This window comes from Rhyacophila brunnea, unplaced genomic scaffold (assembly GCF_057557595.1).
Source record: "Rhyacophila brunnea isolate RB1 unplaced genomic scaffold, BYU_Rbru_1.0 scaffold_24, whole genome shotgun sequence".
NCBI classification, from domain to species: domain Eukaryota; kingdom Metazoa; phylum Arthropoda; class Insecta; order Trichoptera; family Rhyacophilidae; genus Rhyacophila; species Rhyacophila brunnea.
The window spans coordinates 12,153,211-12,168,456 of NW_028232904.1; the positions used below are offsets into that span (position 1 = coordinate 12,153,211).

Below are 15,246 nucleotides of genomic sequence, written 5' to 3' on the forward strand. Positions count from 1 at the left end.
TGCGTTTATTATTTCTGCCCTATTTATGCATCGGGCTTATTCACGTTCATTAAAAGTATAGCTAATAGTTCCCCTATCATCATCAAACAGATTTTCAATATATATCTTCCAACGAAGCAGCTTCTTTTCTATATCTAATATAATACGCCCATCTTCGTCTTTCATGATAGTTGATGACGTTCCTCTCGCAATACCCAATGTTTCCTTTATCTTCTTGTAATCTTGTGCATATTAAAGGAATCGTATTTTCGTTGGAGATTTTCAATTTCTTTGCATTGGTCGGACATCCATTCTTCTTTAGCTGTACGAATTTTACTTTTTATGGTATTATGAATTCTCCTATATTGATTTTCATTTTTATTTTTCCAATTTCTTCTTTCGTCCAAAGGACAGAATCTCATCTGTCATCCATTTTTGCTTCTTAGCTGTTCTTTTATATGCTAATTGATTATTAGATATGGAGGAGAACACATTTTTTATCCTGTCCCACTTGTCTGTTATGTCAGAGGATGTAATGACTGAAGTTTTTAGTTGTTCTATTTCTGTGTTCAGTGCACTTTTTACTTGTTGTTTGACTTCGGGATCTTAACACGTTGGGTTGTTTATTTTTGGTTGGTTTTTACTGTAGCTACAACAGGATTGTGGTCAGATGAGATGTCAGTAGGTACCTGGATGTGTTTTAGTAGATGTTAGGCCATTTCTGTAACGATTGCGAATTAATATAATATATAGTCTATTTGATTTCTTACAATGTTATTGCCATCGTCTTGTGGGGATTTCCATGTATACAATCGCCTTGCTGGAAGTTTGAATAATATGTTACAAACAACCATACTCTGTTCCTGGCAAAATTGTAGTTATCTTTCTCCTCGATCATTTCTTTGTCCTAGACCAAATTCTCCTACTAACTCTCCACTTTTACCTTTACCAATCTTTGCGTTGAAATCTCCTATAATCACGGTAACTTCATAAGCTTTCGTCGATTTTAAAATTTCATTTATCTATTCATAGAATTCTTCTATAACATTGTCATCTTTGTCGGCAGTTGGAGCGTACACCTGTATTATATTAACATTACCCATCCACGATTTGAGTTGTAATAGCCAGTGACGTCCCTAGACAAAATCCCACCCCTAGGCAGCGTCAAAATGCCGCCCCATTTTTTTTATCATCCTTTCATTACTCCAATATCTAAGAAATGTGTTGTATGAAGCATGGCCCCCTCATCCTGAAGCGGGACCCATGTAAGGATCTTTGTCCCCCCCTACCTATCGCTAAGGATAAAAGCGGTGTGACGCTCTACAGTAATGTTTTCCAAATGGTGTACGCGTTAAAATTGATGTGTATATTTAGTGTTTTTTTGTATATTTTAATACATAGGGGAGAGTGGGTCACAGTGAATCACGGGGTACAGTGGATTATTCACTATAACTCAATTTGTATAACGCTTACGCAAACAAACGAACGCGTGGTTGCCGCTCGCCCATACCCCTATCCTACGCACTAGTCGCTGACGCGGTATCAAAGCGGGAAGATGTGCTATCACACTCCGGTCAGTAGGTAAGTAACGAAACTATTTTTTCACGTGGTTTTAAAATTTGTTTTGTCTCTAGGTGAATAAGAAATGTAAATGTTTATATTTTGTTTTACGCTTGTTATTTCTTTAATCCGTTGTCAACTATGTTGTTTTGTCTTTGAGTTAAATAGTTTTTTTTTGTTATATTTTTTTTACCATAACGGCCAATGGGTCACAGTGAATCATTTCGTTTTGGGTCACAGTGGATCGCTGATCCAGTGTAACCCATGAAGCTAATCTGTTCTTTTTTCGTAGGTAAAAATGTAAGAAGTCAGTAAAAGAAGTCGCTAGTGCGTTTAAAAGTGGGAGGAGCTTGTTAGTTCACAGTTTTAACACGTGGACAACTCGTGGCTAACTGGAAGGCGCTTCAATCGGAGTGCGGTTAAAAATGGGAGGAGCTTGTTAGTTCACAGTTTTAGCACGTAGCCAAGAAGATCCTGTTGGACAGTAGTATCGGACTTCATACTGAAGAACAGATGAGAAGCCAAATGTGCCCGATATTGCCACGGTTGCACTTCACGACATTAAGATGATTTTACCAAAACCTAAGTTTTCTGGCAACACAAAGAGAAAACAATCTATGTATCAGACTATCAATTTGACATTAATTTTTCCAACACAAATTTACGTTAATTTCATTTTGATCGCAAATTAAACCTTAACATTATTTTTTTAAATTATAAAACTGTCTTGAATATGTAATAAAATGTATCTAAGAGTACAAATAAATGAGTAATAATATGGAAATTGTTGTCTTTTACTGTATTTTTTTTATAGATCCAATGTGTCCCAGTCGATTCACTGTCACCCATGTATTGATCCAAAGTGACCCATTCCCATTTTTTTTAAAGTGGTTATAACTTGTAAGTTTAGGTAATACTCGCCAATAAATGCCCTTTTCTTTGAAGATTAGATACTCACATTATGATTTAATTTCAGAGATTAATTATTTGGCCATAAAATTTGGAATTGCAAGACTTGAAAAAAAAAGTGATCCACTGTGACCCACTCTCCCCTACACTTGAATTGTGGAGTTTTTGAGTATCGCTACACAATTATAAATTGTATTGTGTAACCACATAATTTTGAATAATATCATTATTGAAGGAAAATAGCGCCGCAGACGATTTTTTTGCTATTAGAGCAAATTTGTGATAAGTGTTTATCTCACTTATCGAGTCCGAGCCCCAGGTTAGAGCCCTGTCAGCCCCCCCCCCCCTTGTGGGGGCCATGGTTTGGATACATTACTAATAAAATATACACCTACCACTAAGCTGAAACATACAAAATTAAATTTAGATATCAATAAATAAATAAGCGAATAAATATAATATTAGTTAGACACTTACCCAAATCACCAGAGTCTGAGATGCCATTTGGTTAATATGTCTGACCAGCGCTCGAAATGGAAAAGTTTACGAACCGGAGCGCTCGGCAAATTTTCTGAAGATATTTACATAGTCATCAAATCGTATGTGTATTTTATAAAAATGTCAGATTTTCTATTCTATGGCCTATCTAGCTCAGACGGTCAACATATTTTTTCCATGAGACGGAGCTATAATTTTACAAAATTCACGAGCCGGAACGGCGCTCCGGTGCATTCCGTTCCATTTCGAGCCCTGTGTCTGACACATTTGGTTTGTATCATTTAGTAATACCTACGCAGATGTATTATTTTCACATCATTTTTTCTATGCTATTATTGTACCCTACAACATGTAAACAAAATAATTTTCCTCATTATTTTTTTAATATAAACCTAAATTTAATCATAAATACACTATTAATTAATAGTCTCAACATTCAACCGTTGATGATTGAAATAAACTACAAATCTACACTATTATCAGCAAAAAATATGTTGACAAAAAAACGACTCAAAAGAAGGTATTGCACAGTATTGTATTCACAGCACTTTTTATTACAATTAGCTGGTACTTAACGTAAATACCTATTATATGCACGAATACTAATTGATTATGTCAAATGTCAATAAGGATTAATAATCATTATGAATAGGTATCTATTTGCAATAGGTACATCCGGCAACTTTTAAATCTCGCGAATGACTGGCAAAAATATTTGGATAAATTAAAAAATACGGTATGTACCTACCTACCTATAAATCTCTACCATAAATTCTCCTTGTTTCGTTACCAACGTTGATATAATATATAATATTATTTTCTTTTAATAACTATGGCGCGACATAATTATTGGCTTTTGCGCAGTATACCTACCACTGTTATGAAAGGAACTCTTTAATCTGAGTAAATGACATTATATTATTATGACTGATTTATTATTCGTTTGTGATGTTTTACATTTATAAAAATATTCATAATGTGTATAGGCGCCAAGTTTATTAGCATTTGTATACGAAACCGAGCAGTCAAAAATAAAATAAAAAAATCTCTAGCGGAGCGTGGTGACATCATACTAAAATCGCTGCGAGTACCGACTGGATAATAATAAAAAAAAGCATCCGGAACAAAACATCTCCAAAGCTCTGGTTATAATATAACTAAGTTTAGGTAGCTATTTCTATATAATACCAAATGATTCTCCTCGATTTGCCGCCCTTTGAGTATCTGCCGCCCCCAAGCGACGCTCAATCTGCCTACCCCCACGGGACGTCACTGGTAATAGCATTACTCTGTCAGAGTAGGGAACAAAACTATTGACCAGTCTGTTAATTTTATCGGTCACTATGATACCCACTCCATTTCGATGGTGGTTATCATCATTTCCCGAGTAATACAAGATGCCGTTATCAGTTTTAAATCTGCCGTTTCCCTTCCATTTCACTTCGCTGATACCAAGGATATCTAATTTTAACCGATTCATTTCCATAATAACGTTTTGCAATTTTCCACTTTTATATATTGATCGCACATTCCAGGTCGCAATCTTCATAGCTGGCCTGGGGATTCTTAGCACTCTCTGACCATTTAAGGCCTGCCGGGGACTGAGGACCATGCAATTTGATTTTCCAGCCATGATGATTACTAGGGATATAGTTAATGTGGTAGTTTCCCGTTGCTTTCCACATCGCAGTGTCAAAGCCATTAACGCCGTTGCGACCATGCCTTCAGTTATCTAAATGTAAGCTGTACCGAAGTCCATCCTCTCCACCTTACATCAGTACTGGTAATTGCTGCTGCCCAATACCAGGGATATTTATTGACTTCCTAGGCTAGATCCGCTGTGTTTTGCGATACCAGGGTCACCTCTATGAGGATGTGGTGCTGGCACCACGCACAGACGGTCTCGGTAACTGAGAGGCTAATGATCTGTTTTAGATCTATATTACGCATCCACTTGCCTTGTAGGACAGCGAGGACCAGTGTCTGGTTTACTCAGAACAAAGGTACTACATCTGCAGTCCAACTTAACCCTTCATTACCTCTATAATATGTAAAATAAATAAATTTGAATAATTTGAAATTAATTTATGTTGCTACAATCTCTTTGGTTGCTAAGACTCTATTCATGTCTTGACCACTACGAAGGCTTTTCGATGACTTTAATTTTTTTCATTTGTGTTGAAGATTTCACGAAAATAAGTTAATTCAAAAATTCATAGAATGTATTTTGAAATAAAAGAAAAAACATTTCCTTATGAATTACTATTCAAATATTCTTTTTTAAATTGACTTTTTTATTTTATTTAAAATTAACAAAATTTATAAATATTAAGTGGCTGTGTAAATAGAGCGGTAAATAGCCTTATAAATTGACGTCAGTGCTGCCCGCGAAATCACAAACAAAAATTTACAAAATGTCAAACTGAAAAAGTTCACGCTGTCGGCTGTCAAAAGTAATTTAATTTAATATATCATAATATATTTCGAAAGTTTTTTCGCATAGAGTTTCTTGGTTGTCAGCTCACAAAACTTCTGCAGCGAAATGGCTGCCTTGTTAAGAGTGTACAAGCGTATACTATTTACATACCCGACTGTTACCCAATCGGTGCAGGCCGGGTTTTTGATGGGATTCGGAGACATCATAGCTCAAACTGCAGTGGAGAAAAAGAAATTTGAAAACGTGGAATGGAAGCGGACCGCCAGATTTACCTCCGTCGGACTTTTAGTGGCTGTGAGTGACGCAAAATTATTATCTTATCCCAATGTTATCGTTGTATTTTCAAGAACACATAATTCGCTGATGTAGGAAAATATCAACCGAAGAAGATTTCTATCGAATAGTGTGTGGAAGGCCCTAGCTTCAGTACCCAGATTCGTAAAGTTGACATCAATTCAAACGTTTTTGTACTTATTTAAAAACTGCTGTTAATCTCCATGGTATGGCTAAATAGAAATACAGTCGAACTCGGTTATTACGAGGAAGATGGGACCGACTGAATTTGCTCGCAATAAGCGTTACTCGTTATATCAGAGAATAGGTATTTTTAAATGACCGGTCACATAACACAAAAATACACAATTAGAATTTTTCCCCAAAACAAGCATGACTACAAAAGAAGTTATGGTAAATGTGCCACAGAGATTTTATAACTTTCTTTTTAGACCAAACCTAACCTAACTTAACCTACCCCGACCTAATATAATTTTTGTTTGTGATAATGATGCATCAAAATATATGAAAAATTCAAATTTTAAATTAACAATTATTATTGGATCAAAAAGCCTATGCGCCGACAGAAAAAGGTTTTTATTATAATTGTCTATATGTAATAAACTGTTTTCAAAAAAAAAATTATAAAAGCTCATGACGGCATCTGCGGCTCAATTACCAAAGTTGTTTATTGTAATGAACGCTGGTAGGTACCTACTTACTTCACAAACGTTGGATTTTTTTTTCAACCATATCCGTGGATACTTTTTCAATATTGTCGGCGAAAACACCAATTAGGTAGGTACTTAGACACTTCGCTAGTGTCATAAATGTAATCCGATCACGGCGGCATCCTGTCCGGTCAGATTTTGTTGCTTAGTGTCAAATTTTTTAACACATTAACAGTTTTAAGAAAATTTTACCTCGGTATATCCGATAAGTTGCTCGTTATAACAGTGAATAAATGTATGGAGAAAATCATAAACTAAAATGTCAACGAATGTTTCCTCATTACATTCGAGATCTCACTATATCCATGATCGTAATAACCGAGTTCGACTGTATTTGACATTATTTTTCCTCTGAAATACTCTGTTTCTCAGTAAGTAGATAGTGTGAACATCAATTTAAGTTTTTTTATGTATCTGTCATTTTATGTTTAAGATTGGCGAAAATTAATAATAAATTGGGTAAGTATGTACCTAACAAATTTGCAGACAATTTCAAACCAAAAATAAGAGAGGACAGTCTGTTTTAAGGGATGCACTTTGCCTAGGGACGTCACTAGTTATTGGTTACTCCATCTAGCCAGCAATTTTAGCCGGCTCTTTTTCTGCATCATTTTTCTGCATCATATTAAATTGCTTTCATTGTCATTCATACGGCACATGGCCTTGTCAACTCAGTCTTGCAATCTCAATTGATTTAACCGCTCTGCAATCTTCATAAAGACAGCATTGTATCTTACTCCATTGTCGCTGATTAACCCATGAATACTGTAGAGAATTTCTCTTCCATAAGGTTCAAGGCGCATTCATTTTGCAGACTTAATGCCCATGTTTCCAATAGATAGGTGAGCGCAGGCTTTACAAATGTCTTTTAAAGCGTACTTTTAGTATATCGAGGTAGTAGGCTGTTACAAATTAATTTTCAAGCTTTCTTGCAATTTGCTAAAGAATAGCTGATAATAAATTCATTTTAAACATGTGAATTGCGATCAAAATAATCTCTAGATTCCATTGAAATTATACAGATGTCACCGTTTGCTTGCAGTGCGCATAATTTAAATAAATCGATCTGTAATACTGATCACATATTGTGATTTAATAAATACTTGCATTAAAATGATTTCTTTATAAGTAAAGGTAAACGTAATCTAATCTATTGAACATATAACTTGAAAACTAGAAAAAATCAAACTTGCAAAAAGAAATACGATGCTCGACGGGATTTGACCCCGTATAACCACTGGTATCGCGCCAACTGTGCATTAACCAATTATGCTACGAGCCTCCTATCTAATTGTAACTAAAACTGTAAACTAGTAGGTCATACGTGAAATGCTTATCAAATTGCGTTATTATTGACTATCAGTTTTTGTGTATTAAATCGAGGAATATTAATTACCTTAATTACTAACCGACGCCCGGCTCTCGCCAAATATTTTAGTTATAACGTCTACTTGAACTTGCTAACAATTTTTTTCTAGTGAGTATATATCGGAGGTGTTTTTAAGTTATGTATGTTCAATATATGGAATGTTACATTCTCAAAATATTGTGAATTATACATTGAATAAAAGAAATGGTTTAGTAATCTAATCCATTACTTTAAGTTTTCACGATTGTCATGTACATTTGTCTGTCAGCCCCTCTTTACGACTGATTAATATTAATAAGCTATATTTTTGTTTCAGGGTCCTGTATTGCACGTATGGTACGGAGTCATGAATAAATACATCGGTTCTTCAGGGCCAGCGGTAGCTATCAAAAAAGTGATCGTCGACCAGTGCCTGTTCGCTCCCTGCTTTCTACTGCTCTTCGTCAGTACAATAGGAGCTGTGAACGGCCGGAGTTATACTGAAATTAAAGCAGATATGGAGTTGAAATATTTAGACATTTTAAAAACTAATTATTGCGTTTGGCCATGGGTACAAACGGTAAATTTCTATGTCATGCCGCTGCAGTACCAAGTCCTGTTTGCTCAGATTGTTGCCGTGTTTTGGAACACTTACCTGTCGTGGAAGACAAACAATAATCCGGAGACTAAACCTTAAATATACCTCAAACAATGCTGTGTTAAATGTTTACTTTTATGAGATATTAAGGTTGCAAGCCAAAGTTTCAGTCATGCACTGTAACATTAATTCAATTCAATTCAAGTACAAAATCATTCTTATATTATACCTAATAATCATCGACGTTTTTATGATTACTAAAATTCTTCTCTACTAGAGGTTGTAATCGAAAAGTCTCAAGAAATAATCAGAAAAGGCTAATCTCAAATCTCTCAGCCGAAAGAACTAAATAATAAAAAAGGTCTCAACTTGCATTGTGAACAGAATTTGATAAATTTCTCGTCAATATCAAAAAACCAATCTCGAATTATCTCGAGATATGAAAATAGTTCAGAAATTAAAAACTCTATTCTCTACTAGAAGGTTTCTAAATAATGTTTAAGGGCGGACGTGCTCAGCGTGGGTCAAAATTGAGCTTTTTTTTCTATTTTCAAAGCATGATCCTGGACATACCTTAAACGTTGTAGATAATCTATTTATATAATTTTGAAGCCTTATTATCCTTTATATTTATTTTAAACATTTAATGACTGCATAAAGTATTTTTATTACATAAAATAGTATTCTTTTAAACCTCTCGCTCTAATGTTTTAGAATATAGTCATATTTCAGTACATAAATGTGCAGTGCTGTTAAGATTTTTTACGTTTATTAATTTTTAAACGCATTTATAAAACCATCAGTATAATTTATATCGACATTATTATAGTGAAATATTTACGATAAAAAATTATATTGATAATCTCTGTGATAACCTAACCGAATTTTTTTTTTTTTTTTAAACGGTACATGTTCAAACACACGCGTTAACATCATTTTACTCCCTACCTCAATTATAGTTTGTCAATTTATGGCTACGGCCGTATGTTGTAGCTTAACCACTGGGGAATGCCAAAAGAAATGGCGTATTTCAAAAAAACACTACCTTATTCTTAGGTCAATAATTATTATAAAGCAATCATTATTCGTAGGATGTTTATCACACTTGAATGGTCAAAGACTTAGCTTAAAATACGTATCTTTAGAATTATCTTCAAATGTGTTAATCTTGCCCATTTTTTGAATAATAAAATGCCTAATTCTTGTCAAATTTGGGATCACAGAGATTATCAATATAATTTTTTATCGTAAATATTTCACTATAATAATGTCGATATAAATTATACTGATGGTTTTATAAATGCGTATAAAAATTAATAAATGTAAAAATTCTTAACACCACTGCATATTTATGTACTGAAATATGACTATATTCTAAAACTTTAGAGCGATAGGTTTAAAAGAATACTATTTTATGTAATAAAAATACTTTATGCAGTCATCAAATGTTTAAAATAAATATAAAGGATAATAAGGCTTCAAAATTATATAAATAGATTATCTAATGCTTTGAAAATAGAACAAAAGCTCCATTTTGACCTACGCTGAGCATGTCCCCCCTTAATACTAACTAAAAAAACATTACTTAGGACTAATATTTAAATTATATGCGAGTTGTTTTGGATTTCGGATTTGTTTCTAGCAAACTTCACACTATTATCACCCTCATCTGTCCTACATTCACTCTTAACTGTCAATTTTGCAGATATTGCTAACATAAATCCTGAAACTTGAATTTGTTACGAATAGATGATATTTTTTTTTTTAATTACTACATACATTGACCATTTTCGAATACGAAATATGTTTGACTTGTACCTAAACCAAAGCATTCATATCATAATACATTATGCAGCTATAACTGCCTGTGAATAGAAATTACTCTACATAGTTAGGTAGCTCAATACAGTGAACAATCATTTTTTAGAATGTTTAGATGTAGTCACAAAAAATCACAAACATAATAATGATAAGTCAAAATAGGTCACCATATTATTATATAATAGTTTATAGCTACCATCTTACAACGTGTCAACATACAGATTATTATTTTTTATATGGCTATCAATTCAACCAACCTAAAAACGTTGAAGAATCGCCTTCCAGTGTTAAATACAAAGAAATTATAATACTCTGAGGCCCTCCTCCCACGGCGCAACTGAAATCTGACGGAACTGGTTGGTGATGGAACTCATAAACTGACCAATGTGATGTTTCGCACACAGCGCTACTGAAACCCACTTGAAATAATAATCATATAACCTCAAACTGTCAAACTGGACCATCAGCTGTTTTGTACAAAAACTGACAACACGCACGCTGCTGCGTTTACTCAAATACAATTAGGTTATTTCAATTTTGCTTATCTTGTATTTTTGACGTCTTGGGTTGTTATGGTTTTTATAGCATGACGCTTGTTACGCAGTGTTACCAATTTTGCTAAGAAAATATGATTTTTCACCGAATCTACTGACATTGGTACCACTGTTTTACGGTGACTGGAAACTTGAGAGAACGCGCGAGTAGCATGTCGCGTCTCTTCGCGACCGTTTTGAATCTAAGAGATTCTAGTCTCGCCGTCAGCGAGCTGCCATTGAAATACATTAGCTAGATACTGGCTGGAATTTTAGTTTCAGTTCCGTCGGATTTCAGTTGCTCCGTGGGAGGAGGGCCTAAACTTGAATAGTCATAGATTATTTAATCCGAGGACGTATCGTTGACGTTACTCGATTTTCAGTATTTTTGATCCGTCCCCTCCCCGGATTGTCACTCTTCGTCACAAAATCTTTTACTCCCCCCCCAGTCTAAATTATGTCACTAGTTACGATCTATCGGTTTTCTATTATATCTTTGATTCTAATGGATTACTTTATTCTCTAAAACAAAAAATCTTTCGATTTTGTCAGTTTTCTGATGTCACATTTTCTACAACCCATCTACCATCCCTTTCATCACAAATCATGTTATATTAGACCCCACCCCCGCCTCTTTAGGTTGTGACATCATATTATGTGGACAACCCCTTATTTGGTTTGGTTAACTAATACTGTGATATGTAAGCAGAATCCATTTGGATTCATCCTCATAGAATAAGATAAACATGACCTGTTTTTTCGGCCCCATTTTTGTGAGCCTTGACAAATTTGTACAAAACTTGTAAAACGAATCAGTTTTGTTTGAGATTTGACATGGTGTGTGACCTGACCTTTAAGTTTACTGGTTTAGTTTGTTTTGTTCGTACATTTAAGGGTCACTTGAGCTGATGACCTTTCAATATGTTGATGTTTGTTGAATCTCTGTTACTCTAATAAATTATTAAAAACTGCACTATGGTTTTTACTCTACCGATAAAAATATGTACAGTAGGCGCTCGGTAATCCGGCGTTCACCAATCCGGCACGTCCAATAGTCCGGCATTTTGCAACTCAGCTCTCCTGCTCTATAATCTGGCAGGTTTCACATTAAACTGCCGGTTTACAGAGCGGAGAGCCGTTCGCTCGGCAATTTGGTGGCCGACCTTGACAGATAATTTATTATTTCCTGTAGAAATCCAATAATCCGGCATTTCCAACAATCCGGTGACAGGTGAAAAAATATGGTTACAGGATTACCAAGCGCAACTGTATCTACATATCTAATAACCCCTTGGATTAATAATTATTTTAACTCTATATGGGGATGTCTATGTCATAATTATTATAACTATATCAAAAAACCACATTACTCTCAAAAATCAAGGTTTTCAAATCTAAATGAAAATTTTATACAAATTTCAAATGTTTTCAAACAAGAAACAAAGTTTTTGAGTTGTTTCTGTAATGAACCAGGGATGGGGAACTTTTTCATGTTGAAAGGCTGTATTAAGTTAGCTATTGCCTAATAGCTCACATTCAATAAACTCCAATTTATTAACTAACATAATATGCCCATTGTGGCTGAGTGGCATAAGCGTCGGTTTATAATGTCGTTAGGTTCCAGGTTCGAATCCTGGGTCTGGCAAATACACATTTTTCAATTTGTGTTTTAAGTCAGAGTATGGACCTAATAGGTTGAGCAAGTGGCTAACATCCATTTCTCGTAAAAACAAAAATCTGTTAATACAACCTCCACACTGTGGAAGCCCATATCGTCGATGAAACTAGAAAATTGTGTAACTCACTACTTAAAAGGAGAGACAAAAAACAATATGGTTTCGTATAAAAATATAATATGGTTATGGAGTTAAATCATCCATGATTTAACAATTTTACATTTTTTTTGGAATTACATCATTTGCAAGACGGGTAGGTAATAACAACGGCCACTAGATGGCATTCAAAGTCAATTTTCGATTAAAACGGAGTTACACATTTTTCCAGTTTCAACGACAACATGATCCTTTCGGGATCGAACATGGTGATGTAAGTAACTAGTTGTTAAATAATAACACGTAGGTGCTAAATTTAAAAAATTGAAATACACATCTTTAAATAACTAGGGATGCACATCACAAGAGATGGCACTTTAAAAAGAGAACTTGTTTCCAAATGAGAATGGCTTAAACAACATGCAACTTAATGCGGAATATTTGAGATAATAGAGTGGACCACTGCTTCTCATCATGTTGAGAGTGAAGAAATGACGTTGGACCTGGCTCGCCTGTTCTTCAAAGTAAACAGATTTCAGCGCCCTGGAAGACCACTAAATACAAGCCACAGTGTGCATTTATTGTGGTTGAACTACAGGATGCTAGTAAAATCTGGTAAGATGCAAGAACACTGACGATCGACAGGGATTCCTGAATGTGCCGTATGGTAGTGGCAAGGGATGGATATTATTAGTTTTGATATTGATGCATCAAAATGTATGAAAATTTCAAATTTTAAATTAACAATTATTATTGGATCGAAAAACCTATGCGCCGACAGAAAAAGGTATGGTAATTGTGCCACAGAGGTGGACACGAGCTTTTATATTATTTTTTTTACGTAAACAGCTTATTCCATGTAGACAATTATAATAAATACCTTTTTCTGATGGCGCATCGGCTTTTCGATCCAATAATCTTTAATTGAAAATTTGAAATTTTCATACATTTTGATACACCATTATCACAAATTAGGATTATATTATTAGGTTGGGGTAGGTTAGATTAGGTTAGGTTTGGTTTGGTCTTAAGGGGGGACATGCTCGTCGTAGGTCAAAATTGAGTTTTTATTGTATTTTCAAACCATGATCCTGGACACTCCTTAAACGTTGAAGATAATCTATTTATATAATTTTGACAAGATGACGGCATAAAGTATTTTTGTTACATAAAATAGTATTCTTTTAAACCTCTCGCTCTAATGTTTTAGAATATAGTCATATTTCGGTACATAACTGTGCAGTGGTGTTAAGATTTTTTACTTTTATTAATTTTTAAACGCATTTATAAAACCATTAGTATAATTTATGTCGACATTATTATAGTGAAATATTTATGATAAATAAATATATTGATAATCTCTGTGATCCCAAATTTGACAAGAATAATGCCTTGATTACACGTAACGAGTACAGTGGCGAGACAGTGTTCTCGGCTGAGTGCTCGGTTGGTTCGGACTAGTAGGATCCCGAGACAGTCAGTCGGAACCTTTTCTATTTACTAGACCGAGTGCCCAACCCCCACACCCTACCGGCACTGACTCGCTAGCCTGCTCGGCATGTTTAATCACACACTCGGTGCCACTTGTATCATTGGAGTAATATTTTTAAAAATCTATTAAAACGTTCTACATCCATTGTCAGAAGCGCTCTAAATTCATCAGGCTCTTCTAACTCCAATTCACTAAAAAGAGTGTATGTTGCAGCACGATCTAGTCTCCTTAAAATCCATTGTCTTGTCCAAAGACGTTTATCTTCTTCGCGCAATAATTCATTCAATTCTTCTATCAGGGTATGAGCAGCTTAGTATTATTTTTTAATGTACGTTTTACGATCCATGTTTCGGTACACAAAACTAGCCTGCTTTTTAATCGAAAGCAAACTGACTCGCCGCAAAAGTTTAAAACAGAAAAATACGTCTAAACACTCTCGGCCTAGTGACATTTTGCCGTCTCGCCACTGTACTTGTTACATGTAATCAAGGCATTATCAATAGTATATCATCTGTCTATCTTGCAATATAGTATATACTATCTTATATACTATTACTAGTATATACTATCTTGCGACATAAGTTTATCGGGATATACCAAAGATAGGGCTTAGATCAGTGGTTCTTAACCTTGTTGGAGGTACTTACCCCCACCAGTTTCATATGCGCATTCACCGCACCCTTCTTAATTGGAAAAATAAAATATGAATTTTTTCAAATTCAAAACATAGGTATATATTTTACTGGCGCACAAAATGAACCGTGTATCAACATCACTGTGTTCAAAGAACAAAACCATTAAAACATGATTTTCACACAAAAACAAAAACATAATAATGAATATTTACTGCAAATCAGTGTGACTTCTGCTGTTGCCTTTCAGAGACCAGTTCAGAAGTGAGCGGGTTCACCTTGGCAAGTGCCACTCTCATGTCATTTTCGCCACAAAGTCTGTTCCTTTTCTTCGTTTTTATGTCGAGCATCCTTGAAAAGGATTGCTCGCAAAGATATGTTGTAACAAACGGTATGAAAATCTCCAGAGCTTTCTTAGCAATAACAGGGTACGTTACCATTTGTTGACACCAAAACGGGCGTGTCATCACGAATCATATGAGTCGGGTGTGTGTCTTGACCTCCGCCGAACTCCTGAGACTGACTCTCCGAACCCCTGGGGTTCGATCGAACCCAGGTTAAGAACCACTGGTTTAGATGGAGCCTAAATCTATTAAATTGAAGCAAAAAAAGAACCACTGTCCACTGAGTAAGTTGGCTACAAGCGATTTTGCAATGCAAGTT

General features: G+C 34.9%; 1 protein-coding gene across 1 annotated transcript; it reads left to right on the top strand.

The window, feature by feature from the left end:
• The first annotated feature begins 5,341 nt into the window (after positions 1-5,341).
• On the top strand, positions 5,342-8,706 carry LOC147069053 (mitochondrial inner membrane protein Mpv17-like). Its single transcript, XM_085951715.1, has 2 exons — positions 5,342-5,677; positions 8,073-8,706. Exons 1-2 carry the CDS (start codon positions 5,489-5,491, stop codon positions 8,430-8,432), a joined length of 549 nt encoding a protein of 182 aa, XP_085807841.1. The 5' UTR covers positions 5,342-5,488; the 3' UTR covers positions 8,433-8,706.
• The last annotated feature ends 6,540 nt before the right edge of the window (positions 8,707-15,246 follow it).

Bases quoted from the DNA above. Each gene is read 5' to 3' on its own strand.
- LOC147069053 (XM_085951715.1), top strand. From the start codon at position 5,489: ATGGCTGCCTTGTTAAGAGTGTACAAGCGTATACTATTTACATACCCG. The intron at 5,678-8,072 runs GTGAGTGACGCA...TTTTTGTTTCAG, and splicing joins CCGTCGGACTTTTAGTGGCT to GGTCCTGTATTGCACGTATG.